Source organism: Lepisosteus platostomus, chromosome 10, assembly GCF_059453375.1.
Source record: "Lepisosteus platostomus isolate fLepPlt1 chromosome 10, fLepPlt1.hap1, whole genome shotgun sequence".
Taxonomy (NCBI): domain Eukaryota; kingdom Metazoa; phylum Chordata; class Actinopteri; order Semionotiformes; family Lepisosteidae; genus Lepisosteus; species Lepisosteus platostomus.
In genome coordinates this window covers 18635732-18655042 of record NC_142620.1, presented here as the reverse complement: position 1 = coordinate 18655042, position 19311 = coordinate 18635732, and the positions used below count along the sequence as shown (strand labels likewise).

The 19311-nt window shown below is 35.9% G+C and overlaps 1 protein-coding gene across 2 annotated transcripts in view; it reads left to right on the top strand.

The window, feature by feature from the left end:
- Positions 1 to 892: 892 nt before the first annotated feature.
- The window catches only part of ppp4r4 (protein phosphatase 4, regulatory subunit 4), a 40420-nt gene continuing 22001 nt past the window's right edge, over positions 893 to 19311 (top strand). For both annotated transcript variants that reach the window (XM_088648560.1, XM_088648559.1), the window contains exons 1-3: positions 893 to 1796; positions 4863 to 4936; positions 17533 to 17635. In XM_088648560.1, the coding sequence (XP_088504686.1) occupies positions 1707 to 1796; positions 4863 to 4936; positions 17533 to 17635 (267 nt within the window). In that variant the 5' untranslated portion in view covers positions 893 to 1706. The remainder of the gene's footprint in view (positions 1797 to 4862; positions 4937 to 17532; positions 17636 to 19311) is intronic.

Sequence of the window (19311 nt, the reverse complement as noted above, 5' to 3'; positions counted from 1 at the left end):
AGCATGCTTTAACAAATTGGTTTGAATGTTAGAGGTTGTTCTTGCAATCCGGTTTTACTATTATTGTTTCATTGGTAATTGTCGGATGCTGAATTGCAGGATCATTTTGTATTTTGCATACAACTCTATTTGTATTTTCTCTGATTTAAATGTGAAAATTCAAAATCAAGTAACGCGTTTTCCTTCACATATAATCACACACAGTTAGACTGCATCGACAATTGTTTCATTTTGTCTTAGTTAAGAAATAAAACGTATTAGTGTTTTGTGAGTAATTAAAATTAACTGCTGTAAAGATGTGTTGAAAACATTGAGGCCAAATGTATGTGATGGCATATTTAGCTAGTGAAACTAAACAGCATCGTCTGACTGTACGAAGGTTACATTTTGTTAAACAAAGCTCAGATAACCTATTACATAGCATGTACCCTGTCATTTTTTTGGCATCAGAAACAGTATTGCCTGTTACGTTGACATATATATATGTAATACGGATCCGATTCATCTTATATTTGGTTATTTGACGTTTAACTACAGTAAGCAAACTTTCAATACTGAATATGAATATGTAAAAATAAATTATTGTCTACTATCTACTAATATGGAAATATTTTAACTATGCCAAACATGCAGTATCAGTGATTCGTTTTAAAAAAGAAACACAAGGGCCATACCAACACCGTTGTTTAAAGTTAATATCTTAGGTCACTGTAAGGTGTGATTATTAACCAAAGACACATTCGTAGATAAACCTTGTCTGTAAATAAGGGGTATAATAAAGAACTATAGCATGGGGCTTTGTCAGGTCTCCGACGCGGCTGTGTTTTTTTAACGCACAGTGCGGTAAATTTGTCAGCGCTGAGCCACGGCTTGCTGTAGTGCCGCGTCTCCATGGAGACCGGTTTAGGTGCTGCACTGTGCAGCTCTCTCTGTGTGGATAGTGAATGTCAGTCCAGGGATCCCTTTCCAGGCTGTCGGTAGCAGTGCAAGTGTAGCAAAACGTATTTTCGCCTTATTGGGTTTGATTAAGACTTTAAAACTGAAGACCTTAACTATTTAATGCCAAGTGAACTGTACAATAGTTGCCTATGCAGTATGCAGAAATCTTCAGACTGAATAATTTTACATGAAGAGCCGGCCTCTATAGAAGGAATAGAGTAGAGGACTTACTGTATGTAACGCTGAAAAGGAGAGACTGAAAAACAGTCAAGGAAGAGCCTAAAAGTTATAACTGGGTGGACACTGAGTTTTCGCGTGAACTGACATCGTTTAATCCTTCCTTTGGTTCTTTAACGAAAAGAGCAAACGCTGCCTATAGGCTTTTCAAAGAACTTCAACCTGAAAGCATTTGTCGAGGAAAATATCCTGTGCTGTGGCGAGACCAGGACATTTTAAAGAACTGTAGATTACACTAAATGGTCGTCGATAGAGTATATGATAACATGTTTTCAAAGTTATTCAAATCAGTCAAAATAATCATGTGAAGAAACACTCCGGATACCTTTGTTTTAATGTTATAGACTGACACGACTGTAATCCTCTAGGCTGTAAGGCAACATACAGTTTTGCCGAAAGAGGCTTTGTCGTGGGTGGAATTCAGCTTTCCCCAAATCAAAGAAACCTATTGCTCAGTCACGGCAGAGACAAGATCATGATAGAGCATTGATACCAGCAGAGAGAAAATTTAGACTTAATACTTCAACAAAATGACGTTGAACCAGTCCAGTTTGTTCGGGCAAATAGATGACCTACAAGACCTCGCAATCATTGAAAGACCTGTACGCAGGAGTCTGAAGGTACTTTAATATTTATATAACACATTAAAAACGGTATTTGTGTATCTTGTAAATCTGTCTGTATCTGTTCGTATGTCAGTAATGTAATCTGTATCTTTCCATTATTTTTTGTGGAATGTGTAACTTCATTTTCACAAATAAGATGCTTAATATGAATTTTAGGTATTTCAGATATGATATTTATATAATTGTCTGAAAAGACACTTTCATTAACTCTAAAAAAGCCGTCCAGCTGCTAGGATTTGACCATTTAAAACGCAGATTGGTAGACATACGGTTAATAGTGTTACATAAATGAATAATGTATATATCTGGGGATAAATTACACGTTCACAACGATTTTAAAATTTCATTGAGCAGTTGAAAAGATATGGGCAACAGCTGATGAAATATATCTCAAATTATGGTATTCAAGCATAATTTATGCTGCATGTTGTATTCTACACTTTGTATATAATATTCTTCAATGTTAACAGTACGTGCTCTTTGATGCATTCTGTGACATACAAGTATTTACGACAACATTTGGAATTCTTGATCTGTCTGAAATTAATCTGTGTGTATCTTGTTGGGTAAAACATTAAATTCACTGCTCTTACTGCAAATGAGCCTCTAAAACTAGCTTACTATGTAATGGGGGTTCCCCATTTTTAGTGCGTGACGCAGTTTTCTGTCAGAATTCACTCTGGAGGAATCCTTTCGCCGGGTCTCCGGGTTTGTGAAAATAATGTTGCTCGCTGGACACTAAATTAATACTGAAAGACCACAGCCGAAACCTTACTATGCATTTAACCCACTGAACAATTAAATGGTTTACGATTTGTAAACTTGCGGATGCTACATTTTATTAAACGTGATATATAATCGTTTTAATCATTCCTAATGTTTACCCTTGCTTGCGTGATTAATTTTTTGATGGAATTATTCTTCAGTTTGATTACCTTATAATGTAGTTTTACAGTATGTTGATACATACTGTGATGGAAAGCAAGTGATATTAATGTTATTTTGCGTTGATGTGGTTTTCGTCTAGTGCGGTGTTTTCAGGTTCGGTGGCATCATACGATATTCCTGGGGGAATGGGTATTTTCAAAGAGTTTTTTTTCTTGTCTGGGGTTCTATGACAGCTTTTACAATGAAAAAGGCATTCAAGTAATAGGCTACTCCTACTCCTCCATCCACACACTCCACCTCCTCTCCACCTACATTCAAGAATGAAACATATTTCATTGTGCAGCACTCCATATTGTGTGAAGTAACGTTCGTTTGAGTCATTTTTAAATGAAAGAGGGCAATTCAGTTCTGCTGTTGTTCTCTGAATGTAGTATTTTTTGTAGATACATGATGTCGACCAAGTGTAGTGCACTAGTAGTGCCTTGGATGGCCTGGTACAATACAGTGCCAGTAGTCACTGGCAAAGCTTACTCACCTATTTGACTGGGTTATGCCTGAGCTTGAGTTGTTTAGGTCAGTGGTTACCTGGTTAACAAAAATTATATAATGCAGCAATTTGGAATTGTGTATGGGTATGTTCCAGAGTGCAGCATATGAGTTGATTTTGATTTTTTGCTTTTATGCATAGTCCGAAACCTCCCTCATTACAGGGCTTGACTTTTTACTTAGTAATCTAGTCAACACATTCTGTTTGGATTTTTTATTCACACTAAATATATAAGTACAGTGCTAGTGTTAAGATCATTCTTATGGTGTCCCATTTTCTGATTTGTTTTTAAACCTAGTATTTTATTCAGAACCCAAGTGCTCAAACTGGAGACTTCCCGAGGAAGTAATTTGCAACAAATGTGAGCAAAACTAAAGAGAAGAAAAATAGAGCATAGTGATTGAATAAGTATTCAGACCTTTGAATTCAATTTTTGATGCAAGCAATTTTGGCAGCAATCACATACAAGTGTTATTAGTTGAGTACCACTGTGACAGTACACACTGTCTTGGTGTAAATGTTGCTCATTTGTCTAGGCAGTTTTACACTTTGTTATGTCAAGTTGCTTGGGGAATGTATATGAACAGCAGTTTTCTAGTCTTTCCACAGAATCTGAAATGGAACTTTGACTGGGCCACTCCAGGGCCACTCTGCACTTTTGGTCATTGTTCAGATGAAAGTTGAATTTTAGTTAAGTTTAGGTCTGAAGCAGATATTCTTATCAGATTTGCTAGTGTTTTACTCCATCTCTATTCTCTTAAGCCTTGAGAATCTTCCCAGTTCCTGCTGAGGAGAATCAGAACTATAGACTTGACTGTTGGCATGGCATTGACTTACTGTACTGTAGCAATACTTTCTATTCGGTTTGCAACACTTTGCATTTAGACCAAAGTTTTCTAAACTTGTCTTGTCTGACCACAAAACCATTCGCCACATATTTGCAGTGCCACTCAGGAGCTTAGTTGCAAACTCCATGTGATTTGAGATGTTTTTTTCAATACCAACAAGCACCCTTTGTGAAGTGAACACAATATTGTTTCTACCATTTCAGCCACTGAACTTAGTGATTGCTGCTTGGTCTGAAGAGCCAGTCTAGTCTAGGCAGGGTTTGGGTGCCTTCCATTTCTTAATGATTGATTTCCTCATGCTCAAAGAGATATTAATGGTCTGAAATGTTTCACTCTCTTTTCCTGATATGTGCATTTCCACCACTTTATAAATGAGTTGTTTAGAAAATTCTTTGGTCTTCATAGTTGAGTCTTGGCTTGAAATTCACTGCTACACTGGGGGACGTCAGAGAGTTACTTGTACTTAATCTGAAATCTGAGCCAATATTATGGCAAACAGACAGTGGCCACTCAACTACTGTAATTGTGTGGCTTGTTAATATACTATTGTGCACCTTAATTAATTTAGGTTTGGAGTAGGTTGTGCATATGACAAGTAATTGCTACTTCAAAGTGTCATGACTACAAGCTTTAAAGTCACATAACATGAAAACAGTGCAAGGTTCTGAATACTTTTGCACGGCATTGTATATTAATAGTATCATCACTGCCATTGAGTCTTATGCATACTTCAGTGACAAACAAAGACCTCCTCCTTAACTCTATCTTACCTTGCAGACTGCAGAGGAAATTGAAAAGCTGACTGTGGATGAAGACCTCAATGATATTGAGCGAGCTGTCTACCTTCTCAGGTATCCAGACTTTTTTCTGACACATGGCTAAGGGTAATTTCACACATTTAGCAAGGAGGCTGCAAAAAGAAAGGACTGCCATCATTTTTTTTAATTGTTTTTTGGGATTGACGTATACCAGGTGGCCTTAGAAGAACTTAGTGGTTTGGGAGCTTTCTGTGGTTCTGTGAACCATGCATGCTTTCTTCTAAAGGTACAGAGCCATCTGTCACCTTTCATCCTATGAATCCTACAGTGTTTGGCAGGGACGTTAGTAGGGATTGGATTATCGATGCAGCTCTCACTTATAAAGCTGCACTCAGAAAAGTTCAGGATCAGTTAAAGGCTGGGTAGCAGTTCAGAACATATCAAACTTGGCATCACTTGGCCATGTGTGCCCTTGTGAAATTCCAGTTACTGTATGGATAATGACAACACCCAAGCTTTAATCAGTGATGTCTGCTATAATATAGAGTTCACCCCAAGCTGTGAAAGAATACCTTTACTGGTTTTACCACTTGAAATTTCCCTGAGGTATTCTTTCTTTTGTTGTACCAAAGCATTTTGGCAGATCTGATATTGTACAATGCAGTATTGTTTTGAAAAGGTTTTAAAGATATTTGTACTGATGAAGTGTTTAAGAAAACAATTGTGGCAGAAGTTTTCAAGTGTTCAACAGAGGAAGAAGAGTAGTCAGTCTTGTTTGTGTGTTATTTATAATCTCATTTTTTTCTGCTCTGCGGTTTCCATGTGCCCACGTTCTGAAGAATCATATTATTTTCATTGTTTTTCTGTCATCTAATCAATTATTGTGAAATAGTAGTGAGAAATGCCAACATCTCTATACATTCTAATGAATTTATTCTTCATTCATTCTCTTTGAGGAACTACAATGTAAAATGTCTTGATAAACTTAAGGTTGTTAAATCTTCTGTAGGTAGCAAAAAATTGAAATTGCCTAGATATGTTATTCATTACATTGCATTCTAGAAAACTACAAAAACATGCTGTGTTATCCCAGGGGGAGTGTATATATCTGGAATCTTGCAATAATCAAGGTTTTGAGTTAACATACTCCCCCAGTGACGATCTCTATAGGTATTGGCTGTGGGATGCTGACTTAGGCATAGACAACATATAAAAGAACCCTTACTAATAAGTGAAAAAATATATTAATCACACACAAAATCTTTATTCAAAAAGATTAGTAATTGTTATTTTCTAAAGAACTCTACTTCAAAACAATATAGAACAAATCCAGTCTCTAGAGCACCTGTTACTTGCTTAGGGTTCCACCAACCAAGGCAGAACCAAAACAATGTATTTCTCCTCAGGTCAATCAGTGGCAACAAAAGCATACTTGTGTTGACATTCCATCTGTTAATGATCCTGCCCCTTCCAGCTCCATATGTTTAGCCCATTTTTGGATTTTCAAAACATATAATACAGTTTTACTTACAGACTGTGAGATGTATTTCTTTTATGGGGGTTATTTAAGTAGTTTGTTACTTGTTAAATAGTTGACGTAATCATTGTATACTTTAAGGAAATGTAACAGCTACACAGGATAAGCTTGCTCAAGGCAATGATATTTGAAACTGTTTCCTCAAGAGTTCCTCAGATTGTCTTTCACTGACTTTGACCAATTGTAACTGTAGATAATGTCACCATAGCCAGAACCTGATAAGTCATAAGATCCCCAAGCATTTCTGTTTAGAAACAAAGTACTTTGTTACCACACAGCTATTTATGTACCGCAATATTTTGTTTACATTTCATCCAGTGTTCATAATCCCTTGGTACAGTTGTTCTTGGTCTCACGTGAAACACAAACTTCCCATTTTGAAAGACCCTGAATTCTTGAGCTATCTTTCATTCACAGAATCAACATTCATGTGATTAAATGACAGATTAAATATAGAAAGTATATTGTAGTAAAAGGGCAGTGAGGTGAAGGTGGTGCGGTGGCTCTGTGGCTAAGGGTCTCTGCGCCTGTGGCTGGAAGGTTGCCAGTTCGTATCTCGCGGCCAGCAGAGGAATCCTACTCCGTTGGGCCCCTGAGCAAGGCCCTTAACCCCAACTGCTCCAGGGGTGCTGTATAAATGGCTGACCCTGTGCTCTGACCCCAAGCTTCTCTCCCTGTCTGTGTGTCTCATGGAGAGCAAGGTGGGGTATGCGAAAAGACAAATTCCTAATACAAGAAATTGTATATAGATAGATAAGATAAGACTTTATTGATTGAGGTGTTACAGCAGCCCAGTCCAAGACAAGCAAAAACAGACATCAGAATAGCCGAAAAATTAAAATAAGTACAGCAATACAAAATAAATATAAAATAAGGTGTGTGACTCATAGTCACTGTAAAACAATAAAATATGTGCAAAATGTGCATAGGTATATACAGATTGAATGTCCAAAAAGTACAATAGTGCAACATGCTGTCCATAGATGAGCAGATGAAGGGCTAACAGTCCTAGCCAATGGCAGTGTTATACACCCTGACAACTGCCAGGAGGAAGGACCTGCGGAAATGTTCCCTTGAACACTGTAGCTGGAGCAGTCTGGTGCTAAAAGTGCTCCTCTGCCTTATAACAGTCCCATGTAGCGGAAGAGAGGTGTTGTTCATGATGTCTGTGAGCTTTGTCAGCATCCTCCTCCCTGCCACCACCTCCAGGGGGTCGAGGCTCAACCCCAGCACAGAGCCAGCCTTCTCGATGAGTTTTTTTAGCCTTTTTACATCTCTTGCCATGATGCTGCTGCCTCAGCAAACAACAGTGTAGAAGATGGCTGCTGCCACCACTGATTCATAAAAAATGTGTAGCAGTGTTCCACACACACCAAAGGACCTGAGCCTCCTAAGAAAACAGAGTCGGCTCTGACCTTTCTTGTACAGGGCATCAGTTTTAACAGTCCCCTCCAGCTTATCATCCAGGTGTACCCCTAAGTTTTTGTGGGACTGCACCACCTCTATGTCCTCACCCTGGATGGAAACAGGGTTAAGTGGAGACTTATTCCTCGGAAAGTCCATGACCATCTCTTTAGTCTTGCTAGTGTTTAGCTGGAGATGGTTAAGATGACACCACTCCACAAAGCTGGTAATCAAGCTCCTACAGTATATTCCTCCTCCCTCCCTTCACTTATACACCCCACATATAGCCAATAAAGTGATCTGATCTTATCTTATCTAATAATGGGAACAAAGCTCATTAAGCAACATCATATACTGTAAAGTTGTGAAAGAAAAAAGAAGACATACAGTACAGTATGACAGCTTCCTCCCTAGACAGTAGAGGAAGACCTGGTAAAGGAGGAGGGCTTGATTTTTAATATCGTATGTTCACTTTTATCCTCAAATTTTTTTATATGGAGATATTTAAGTGTAATATTGGTATAGTTTAAGAAAGGGAGGAACAGCAGAGCAGAAAATATGCCTCTCTAATGGAAGAATGTGCTATGTCTGCAAAACCACAGCATCTTAAAATTAAAACTGGGAGAAGTATTTCTCTCTGTTGTTTTACAGTGTCTGAGAAATGGAAAACTCCTCTTTGTATTTAATAAGGACAAACTTCAGTCCTGGTTGTGGTACAGTGTAGGAGGCTTCTTAAAATAAAGGATAATGCAAAAGAACAAAACATGAATGAAAGAATTCAGAATTTGACTTGGAGATGTACTGTGCCTAATTCCTGGTGCATGTCAAAGCAATAGAAAGGGGTAAGGCATATTTAGACACTTAAATAAATTGTGCTAACACAAGTATTATTGGGGCACGATGAAAGCAGAAATGATTTTGTCTTGCTTCTTTAATAACTCCCTTCCATGTTCAGCTTTTGCACAGATGGAAAATTCCCTGCAAAATCCTGCTGGTTATAGATAAAAAAAATCTGACAGCTTGCACAACCAGCCTCTGGGTTTATTATCTATATATAATGTTTATTTCACAAGATTCACAGTTAAGAGGCTCTGTCATCTAGGATTTTTAAGGACTGAATCTTGAACTTGGTTTGATTCTAGCCTCATAAGAAAGGATGTTTTCTTGATTTGAGCTTAAAAGATTTACCCAAAATAAGTCAATGCACTTCATTTCAAATCTGCAACACGCACAAAGCAAAGCATGTTGTATTCTTGGCAGTAGAATGTACTGCATAGGTTGTGGTGGATTGTTTTTTCTGTTTCATTAAAGTTGCATGTCCTGTTTCTGATTACAGGTATGATAAAGAAAGGCCTTTGTTAAGTGTAATGAAAATCAAAGCCTTTGACAAGCTCCTTGTTAAATTTCAAAGCAGCATGCATGACATACATTTAAAGGCCTTGAAAAACAAATTTCTGACATTTTTTACATTATAATTAAATAGTTAAAGATGTTTATTTTTCAGCATTGATTTGGTACAAATTCAAACTCTACTGCCAAGACGAAAGAAATACTGGAACTGGAGACAATTCATAATTTAATAGAAAAAAAGATACCATAGTAGTTTAATCTAATCATCCTCTCCTACAGTGTCAAGAACATGTTTGTGAACTCCCCAACATAATAATGGGAATGACAGTTTCTTACAGTATATCCTTGTTTAATCAAGAACAATATTTTCTTAAGTAACTAAACTGTTTTAAATTGACTGATTCAGTATTTTCTGAGATGCATTGGTGTATGAAGTTAAAAATATAAGCAGTGTACAGTATGTGAAATAGTAAGTGAACCCTTAGTTTTCTTTGCACATTTAAGGTATTTATTAGAATCAAGTAATTAAGTAACTAGGTAACTGGGCAGCCAATGTTCTACAATAAAAAAATTGGGGCAGTGAATTGCAATTTGTCATTTTTGCTCTATATTATGTATAATATATATATATAATGTATATTTCAGGACAAAAGATTACTATGAGACAAAAGAATAGAAAAACTAGAATTGCAGTTTTTGTTTCTGATTATTATTTTGCATACATGTTTACATGTGTTAGAACAGTGCCATTTGTCGTGTTCAATCCCCCATTTCAGGTGAGCTTAAGTATTGGGACAAATGACTGACAAGTGTTTCAGATTGCTCAGGTGTTCCATATTAATTGGGAAAATATAGAAGTGCTATCAATGTATAGTCTTGGTTTCAACTTTAGTAGTTCACTTCTTCGGTCTGCATCTTGAATTAGGAGACATAAACCAAATCAAATACTAGTGAGTTGTCTATGATAAAAAATAAGAAATTGTGAAAATTATGTTAGGTAAATAAAATATAAGGTTTTTACTTTATCCTGTGCATAATAAATGGTATTCAGTTCAAATTTTAAATACTAGTGGAAATTTGCTTCATATTAATAATTTAATGTTGGAAACATCTCTGAACTATTTCTTTCTTTCCCAGAACATTTAATATTCCTTGATCTCTGAGCAAAAAGAATGAAACCTTTTGACATTGCAAGTAATAACCTTTAAAAATATATCTGTTTAGATATTTCCAGAATGCTTTATGTTCTGGAATCACCACTTATCTACAAACTTTAAACTAGAGAGTACCCTGTTTCTATTATTTGTTATCATTTTTAATGGTTTGCCATATAGGTAAAGAGTTATGCAGGTATACAGTAAGTGTATACTAAATTGTCCTACTTGTGAGATATTCTGCCTCTGTTATTTTACTGTACATGACCTTTACACTGTTAAACAGATATTAATTGTAAAGGGGACTGTACCACATAATACACATAAACTTTTTTATTGTTAATTGAGGTGTTTTGAGGATTATATACTATCATAATAAGGAGAAAGAGGCTGGCTAAGAGAGAAGTGATATATCGTAGAATAACATGATGTCTATCGTAATACTAAGGGATATTTCTAATAAAATATTTTACAAACTTATATGATTTTGATATTTGTTTTCATTAATAGCTTTGGGATTTTGTTGTCTATTAGATCTCTTTTGACCTATTCATTTGACACTGTTATGCCTTCTTCTATAACCTATGAACAGTCACATATTCTTCTGTGAGAAGGATTTAATTAGGTTCAGGCTAATTAAAGAGGGAATTCCTTTGACTTTTGTACTCTGTTGGGTGACAGACTAGTTAGATGAAAGAAAATTGTTCTGCTTGGCATTTCACTTAATATATGGGTTCAAAGCACTAGAGAAACATCCAGATGACATTCAAGTAGTACATATTTAGAAGCGGTGAACTATAGTAAATTAATTTTAATGTGTACTTATTGGCACATTGTTAAATCAATCTTAGTTAAACTTTCCTGTTTAATTGAAAGTGTTCGATCAATATTTAGCATTTAGCTTGTTTCCAATATGGGTCATTAATTAAAATCTTATTTTAATAGTTTGGTCAACTTTACTTTGTCACTGCATTAGAAAACTCGTTCTTTGTTTTACCCCTAAGGGGTTTTATTTTGTGTATCTGATATGGATTTGGTTTATACTTGCAAATTTAAATATAATTTTTCCAGTTTTCTTTGCTATTTATGCCATTATGATGTTCCTTTGATTAGTAACTTTGGATATACAACACAGAACATATTCAAGGAAGCTACATTGATAAGTATGATAAACACAGGGTATCCAGAGCACTAGCTAAAATATGTTTAAGTATGTTAAACATGTTGAAAACAGTAGTTCAGGGATGTTGCTAAGACTACCTCACCAGAGCAGTTCTGTATGACGTGCTGTACCCTGTTTGTTGGTCGGGATACATCACTTCAATTTCATCACTGGACACCAGTCCATTGCAGGGAGCACACAGACACAAACACACATGCACTCACACTAGAATTTTACAGAACCCAATTCACCAGGCAGCATACTGTATCTCTGGACTGTAAGAGAAAACCAGAGGACCCACACAAACACTGGGAGAACATTCACACTCCACACAGATAGCCCTGCAGGAATTCAACCCAGAGCCTCAGTACTGCAAGGTTAGCCATGCTAACCACTGCACTACCATGCCACCCAAAACAGAAAGGAAAATTTACAAAATATAATCAGTATTCTACAATCTAAAGAAAAAAATTCCCCGAAGATTATTGCAGGTTTTAAAATTTCAGGAAGCGCTATGTGTACTGAATATGCCAATCTATTTGTTTTCCTTGGTTTAATTAATGTTACTGTATGTGCATTTTCATTCACTTGCTCATTCTTAAACCTTAAATGTAGGAATAGACTTTTTCATGCCTGCCCAAATTAGACATTGTATGTTTACTAAAAGGTGGTGGTGTAGTGAAGACAAAATGTACTGTGCAATAAAACCACTGGCATTATGAGAGAATGAAATTGTAAAAATTATTAATTTGCAGCTAATTACTATGTCCTTTGCCATAGCATCTTTTAAGATATGATGACTTTTCGTCCCATTTCTTTTCTGAATCTCTTTGGATTAAATGTGTTTTGTAGCTGCTATCAGGGTAATGAACCAAAATCAAACATTAAAATCCCTTTGTAAACATGTAAGATATTGAAACAGTAAGTCCAACTGAATAAATGGCTTGTCTTGTTTTCCTTCAACAGTTGGTTCTGGTCAAAGCTCAAATGTCAGCAGTAACTATTTCGATTTGCTTAACCTTGATGATCTTTGCTGGAATGTATTTGAAGTGTTCTGTAATTATTTAAATAGACCAGGTTCGTTGAAGTAATGACTTCTAAAGAACAGATGGTTCCTGGTACATTTGACAGCTTTTGTTACTCCTTGTGTGTTCTGTCGTGTGTCATGTACTGTATGATCCTACTGTGTTGTTTTTTTAATTTCCATTTAACTATATTATAAAGTTTGAACTTCTCAACATACTTTATTAATATGTAAAGAGTAGAAAAAAACTGATGTAACAGCAAAATATAAGAGAGCGACATATGTCTTTTATATGGACATATGGACTCTTCTCCACCACCAACAATGAGCAGCACCCACCTGGCTGATGTCACATCAACCAAAGTGTGCCAGTACGCTCACCACACATCAGCTATCTGTGGGGAGGAGAACAGAGTAATGAAGCCAGTTCATAAATGGGGATTATTAGGAGACCATGATTGATAAAGGGAAGGGGAAAATTTGGCCAAGACACCAAGGATAACACCTCTATTCCTTTCTTGAAAGAAGCCAGAGCATCTTTGGGTAGCTTGTTCCATACTTCCACATGATGGCAGCAGCAGAATAATGAAGTTTATAGAAACAGTCTCCTGGTAATGTAGACGAGAATGCGTCCATATTTTGTGAGTGACACTTCACCATACAACATGGCAATAATCCAAAACATCCAGTTAGTGCAACCAATGAATTATTCAGGAATAAAAATGTGGACGATCTTAGACAGAATTTTCAAGATTTCAATCCCGATTACTATGCACTTTACACAAAAGAAAAAGAAAAAACTGAATTCAAAACACCCCAGGAACAGGCAAGAATGTAAAGTGACTGCACAGGGTCAACAAAGCATCTACAATTATTACACAAATCGCCTTAATTAGTACTATTATAAGAATCAGTGACAGTAAAGTGACCAAGCCACCTTAAAATTAGCAACAATAGTTATTTTTCACAGAACTAAGAAAATGTTTTCAATTTACAAAGCCACATAATTAATTAATAACATAATTAATTGCCTGATCCAATGATCCATTATCCAATGAAAACATTTTTATATTTACTCTAAAACCCAGCGAATTACAATTGTAAATGATAAATAACATCCGTTGTGATATATACTTTTGCACAACTCTTCTGTAATAAGACTTCTTGTATTTTAACACTTGATCTTATCTATCTAGAGTACAGGCTTACAGGATAAATAAGAAAATCAATCTGTCTTTGTATGCCTTTTGCTTTGTGGCTTTTTGGAATCTGCGTTACACACAGACTTATAAACACAATAATACTGAGCAGAATAATATGTAAGCTGTGTCTCCACAAAATCAGCTGTCCTCTCAATATTATATATTTAAATGCTGTTGACGTTTTTCTTTCATGTATTCCAACCTCCATTAGAATTTGCAATTCACAGAAAACATCCTTGTTTCGTAATACATGAGCAAATGAAACTAAACTATCAGAAAGATTTTATGCAGCTCACGCACTTCCTTTTTATATTTTTGAATAAATTTACTGTTAAATTGTTTACTGATCCAGGCTATCAATTAGTTAGTGCCAGTTAGATGTGGCTTGAGACTTTGTGGTGCTTTCCAGGGACACTGTAGAACTCATTAGACACGCATTAGTACACCATGTGGAACTCATCCTTGCCATCAGTGTTGTTCTGCAAGATCATGAATCACGTCAAACTACCTCTCTTTCCAAGCTTGTTTGCAGAAGATAAACCCCCCGGTCAGAATGTCACTTTGCTGCAGTGAGCAAGTCAGCTGCTCTACTGGAAAGTCAGGGTGCATGGAGAACAAATTATTATTTTTGTAGTTTGCTGGCTGGTTGTTTTGACAATGTGCGCAACTGCAGTCTTCTTTCTAGTGGGTGGTGATGTTTGTGCTAACTAATTGTCTGCAGGTCTTATCATCATTTCTCATTCCCGTGGAAACCAGAATAGAATACTCCAGGCAAATACAGACCATCTTTATTATCATTAAAAAATACAGATGACCAATAATTAACCTTGCCTCCAGAAAGAAAACATAGAAGGGTATAATTTAATTGAGCTCTAATAATAATGTAATGTTAACAATAATGTTTCTTTATTAGCCCTATACAATTTCTTGCATTAGGAATTCGTCTTTTTGGATACCCCAGCTTTTTTCTCCAAGGAGACACAGACAGGGAGAGAAGCTTGGGGTCAGAGCACAGGGTCTGCCATTGTACGGTGCCCCTGGAGCAGTTGGGGTTAAGGGCCTTGCTCAGGGCCCAACGGAGTAGGATTCCTCTGCCAGCCACAGGATTTGAACCAGCAACCTTCCAGTCACAGGCACAGAGCCACCACTCCGCACAGCAGTAAGCTATACCAACTCTATTACGTGTAGGTGTAGCTTACTGCTCTCCAAGTTATTGTTCAGCTGCCAATCGAATGTCTGAACCTCAGTATGAAGACAGGGTTTCTGCATTGCAAAATTCAAAATAATTGCAAAGGGTTCAAAAAATTTCAACTAACACCCCTACTGTCTCATAGTTACTGTAAATAATGACATTCTACTTCAGCAGGGAGAGAAATATAGTAGTCTTTGCTTTTATGTTTTCTGGCATTATAGACTAGGGTGCTGTCAGCAGACAACTACAACAGAACAGATCATCCTGCCAGAAGTCAACTTTTCTTTGTGCTTAAGAAAATACAGCACATTGTGTATAATTTGTTTTGGATAGTTGACAGCACAGTGACAGCACAGGTTGTATCATCTGTTCAATTACAAAATCCAGCCTGCTATTGAAAATCAGTTTTATGCTGCATTTAAATCTTTCAATATAAATGTATTCTAATATAAAGGTTATCAAAATGTCAAAACGATTATTTTGTGTAACCAGTCTCATTGCATTTTTCAGTCAACAGTTCAACCTAATTACAAAGTCATGCCAGCTCTTTTTACTTCCTGAAAGTCTTCCAGGTGACAGTGGATCCAGATATTCCCTTAGAAGATTGAGATATACTTTTCAGGGAGTGGGGTAAAGTTACCACATCTCTCAGCATTAGTGCTTAATTGATTTAGGTTTAGGCATTTGTCACCCTGCATTCCATCTGGTTCAGCTTAATGGAGTTTTTCTTTCAAACATTAAAGAGCCAGAACTCTTTTCAGATACAAGATAGTGTTTTTTGTAAATAACCCTACAAACCTACACAAGGATCAATACAACCTGATTCCTGCAAATTGTAATAATCTGTGAGTATGGCCTTCAGTGCCACATGGCCGAAAGCTCCAAGTCTCTTTAATGTATTCATTATTGCAATTGTGTTTTAGAAACAAATTTGAAAAAGATCACACCCGAAACCGAAAAATGAATGTCAAGTGTCACTTAGTAGAGTTAATGTGTATAACAAGATCCATCTTTTGTGAGGATTAGGATTAAGGAAAGCAAGAGCCATTATCACAATTCCTTTAGAAATCATGTTGACTTGGATATTACACAGCTTTTTTCTTATTTATTAAAGAACTTCAGTCAGCTATGACTTTAGTAGGGAAAATAATTATCCATGAAAATTAATTAGCATTTTTAAAAGTAGCAGTTTTTTTTAGGTAAACAGCATTTTATGGGAGATTTAATTAGATCAAAAGTGTCTCCGATCAACAGCAGCCCCTAAAAAATGATTCTACTAATACTTCTGTTTAAGTGAAATTTCATGTTTTTTTTATTTTGGTAAATGAACATATTTTTATGACAGCATTTTTACAAAATGTTATTCGATCACTGCATTCACTATGAATTAATTCTGCTGAAAGTATGTAAATACATTCTAAGCTTCTAATACACTAAATAAAGCACAGATGTTCCAAATTGGGCCAACTCATGCACAGCCAAAGATCCATACATTCAGAAATGAAGATAGTGCTTTATCATATTTTATCAGGACTCCTGAATCACTCATTCATGTGTCTGCTTGTTTCAAATGAATTTCCACATGGCATGTTTTGAGGAGTCACTCAACTGTGATGAGATAAAGCAGTTCCCTGGTGATTTTCCCTCCCTAACCCCTGGGAGTGCAGATTAAATAAGTGCTAAACATGCTTTGCCATCAAATAATAGCAACTTGATGTCGCTGAGACTTTTCTTGCTTAAGTTCCTGACAGTCTTGAAATGTCACAGTTCACATTGTTGAGTTTGGAACCATTAGCTGGTGCATTTAATTTCAGTTAATTTCACTGACAAATCCTTGAGGAGATGAAGAAAGCAAATTAAAAGAGATCGGCATGACCTCTGTCTTCTTCAGAATACAACTAGAGCACATTTTCAAGGCACTTTAATTTCGCATGCTATTTCTGTCAGGTTCCATAGACGAATAAAGAGCCACAAAATAGGGCATAGAGACATTTCATGGTTGCAGTGTCAAATGTAGTGCAGAATGTTCTGAATGTCAGATTTCCATTTTCAGCCAAAAGCAAATGTTTGTTTTCAGATTTATGTGAATTTGTTGCAATTATTATTCTTGTTTTCAATAACAGTATGTGATTGCCTCTTATTTGATTTTAGGTTTTGTTCCAGTATTCCAAAGCCTTCCAGTACAAATTAAAGGAATCAAGAAATTAAGTGAAGATGTTGCAAAAAACTAAGGCAAATATCAGTTCATATGGAGATTAGTGATACGATTAAATACCTATACAGAATACAAGGGCTGTATCTGTATGAAAACAGAAGTTAAATAATTTGGAAAAAGAAAACAGAAAGTGGAAGACATCATTCATCCCCAGATTGTATAGATAGTGGCCTCTCTGTGATTCCTTTATGTTCATCAAATGGATCAGTTTTTATGTAGCTTTTGTTAAACGTCTGTTGTCCGAGATGCTAAGTAATCAGTAAAAAGTGGTTTTATCTTACATTTTTCAGGGCATATTAATAATTAACAGCCTCATGTGTTGAGCACAGCAGTGATGCATGTCTGCCATTTTGCCTGCTATTAAATTTTTTCAGAATCCTAAAGAGAAACCTTATGCAGATGAATCTCTCTACAGGACTTAAACATTTTCACTCTGATTTCATTTCCAGCTCAGGTCAGGATGTACAGCGAGCAAGTGTTGTCATCAGTCTGCCAAGCCTGGTTCGACAGAATCCAGCAGAGACATTTCGGAGGGTAGTGCCAAAAGTCAGAGTAAGCCAAACTAAATTAATTCTCTAGGTCATTCACCAAATGTCCATTATACTGAAATACAAATACAGAAAATTTCATCAAATGAGTTAGAATTTATAACTTAAATTGTTTTTTTATACCATGTTTTTATAAAAAGCAGCCTTCATAAAAAACAGTGGGCCAATGAATTTATTAGTGGTATGATGTACTGTGCATGCAGTGCCTAGATGAGGTATTCACATTTTTTATATTAATTACGAGCATATACTTGAATTTCAAGTTAACCTCTTTATTCAAAATTGTAATCATGTAACAGAACACTAAGAAAATTCAGCCCCCTAAGTCAGTACTTACTGAAAGCAGCAATTCTTTGGCACGGATCAGCTCAGCCAAATCAGTTGTTCTGAGCTTTGTACAGTTGGATGGTGTTTTGTTGTCTGTTCTTCATTGCGTAACTGTTACAGTTATGGGAATTTCATTGCGGATAGTTAATGGACTGCAATTGTCAAGACTCACCATAAGTGTTCAGTTGGGTTCAGGTCGGCAGGGATATTCATTCATTTATTTTTTCATTTCATTTCACATTTCAGTGTGGCTTTGGCCTTGTGTTTCAGATCATTGTCCTTCTGAAGTGTGAATTTTGAACCCAATTTTTGATGTTTGTTTTCTTGTTTTTTCTTAAATCTTAAGAGTAACCTTCTCCTGATCTATATTTTTCTACCACTTCATCCCTGGTTTGTTTTTTAAATATTATTTTTCTTTATGTTTGATTTGTTGTATTTCTATGTGAGTAGTGCCTTCAAATTCATTATCTGTCTGAGAGAACTTATACAGACAAATGCATTTACTGTGTCAAGTTACAGTATTCCGTAGGTTTGTCTCACAGGCAGAAACAATTAAACTAATTTTGTGGCCTTTCAAAATATTACTTCACACCAGATAAGGGGTTGTATACGTAGGCAACTGAGAATATTTAAAATTATTTAATGTAAGATCAGCATTTTTAACTTTATCAGTTTGGAGTATATTGTGTTTATTATTAATATACTGTGACAGCAAACTCAGACAGCAACAAAATTGAAAAATTATGGGTTTGTGTCTGAATGCCTGTTCTTAATGCATTGTATACCACCTATTACTGGAGTATCTCCTAATTCAAGATGGTAATAATTTATCAAAGGTGAACAAAGGTGGGCATATTATATACATTAACTAGTTATGTTCCAATAATTCAGTTACATGGTTTGATCAGTACATAGAATAATTCTTCTTCTGAGAGATTTCTAAAATGTTTCATTAAAATCAATAAGACAGATATTATTTTTACATTGCATCTGATGGGCATTCATAAACATATACAGTGGTGTTAAAAAGTGTTTGCCCCCTTCCTGATTTCTTATTTTTTTGCATGTTTCAACACTGAAATGTTTCAGATCATCAAACAAATTGAAATATTACAAAGATAACACAAGTAAACACAAAATGCAGTTTTTAAATGAAGGTTTTTATTATTAAGGGGAAAAAAAATCCAAACCTACATGGCCCTGTGTGAAAAAGTGATTGCCCCCCCTGTTAAAACATAAATCAACTGTGGTTTATCACATCTTTGGAAAGCTGAGTTCAATTTCTCTAGCCACACCCAGGCCTGATTACTGCCACACCTGTTCTCAATCAAGAAATCACTTAAATAGGACCTG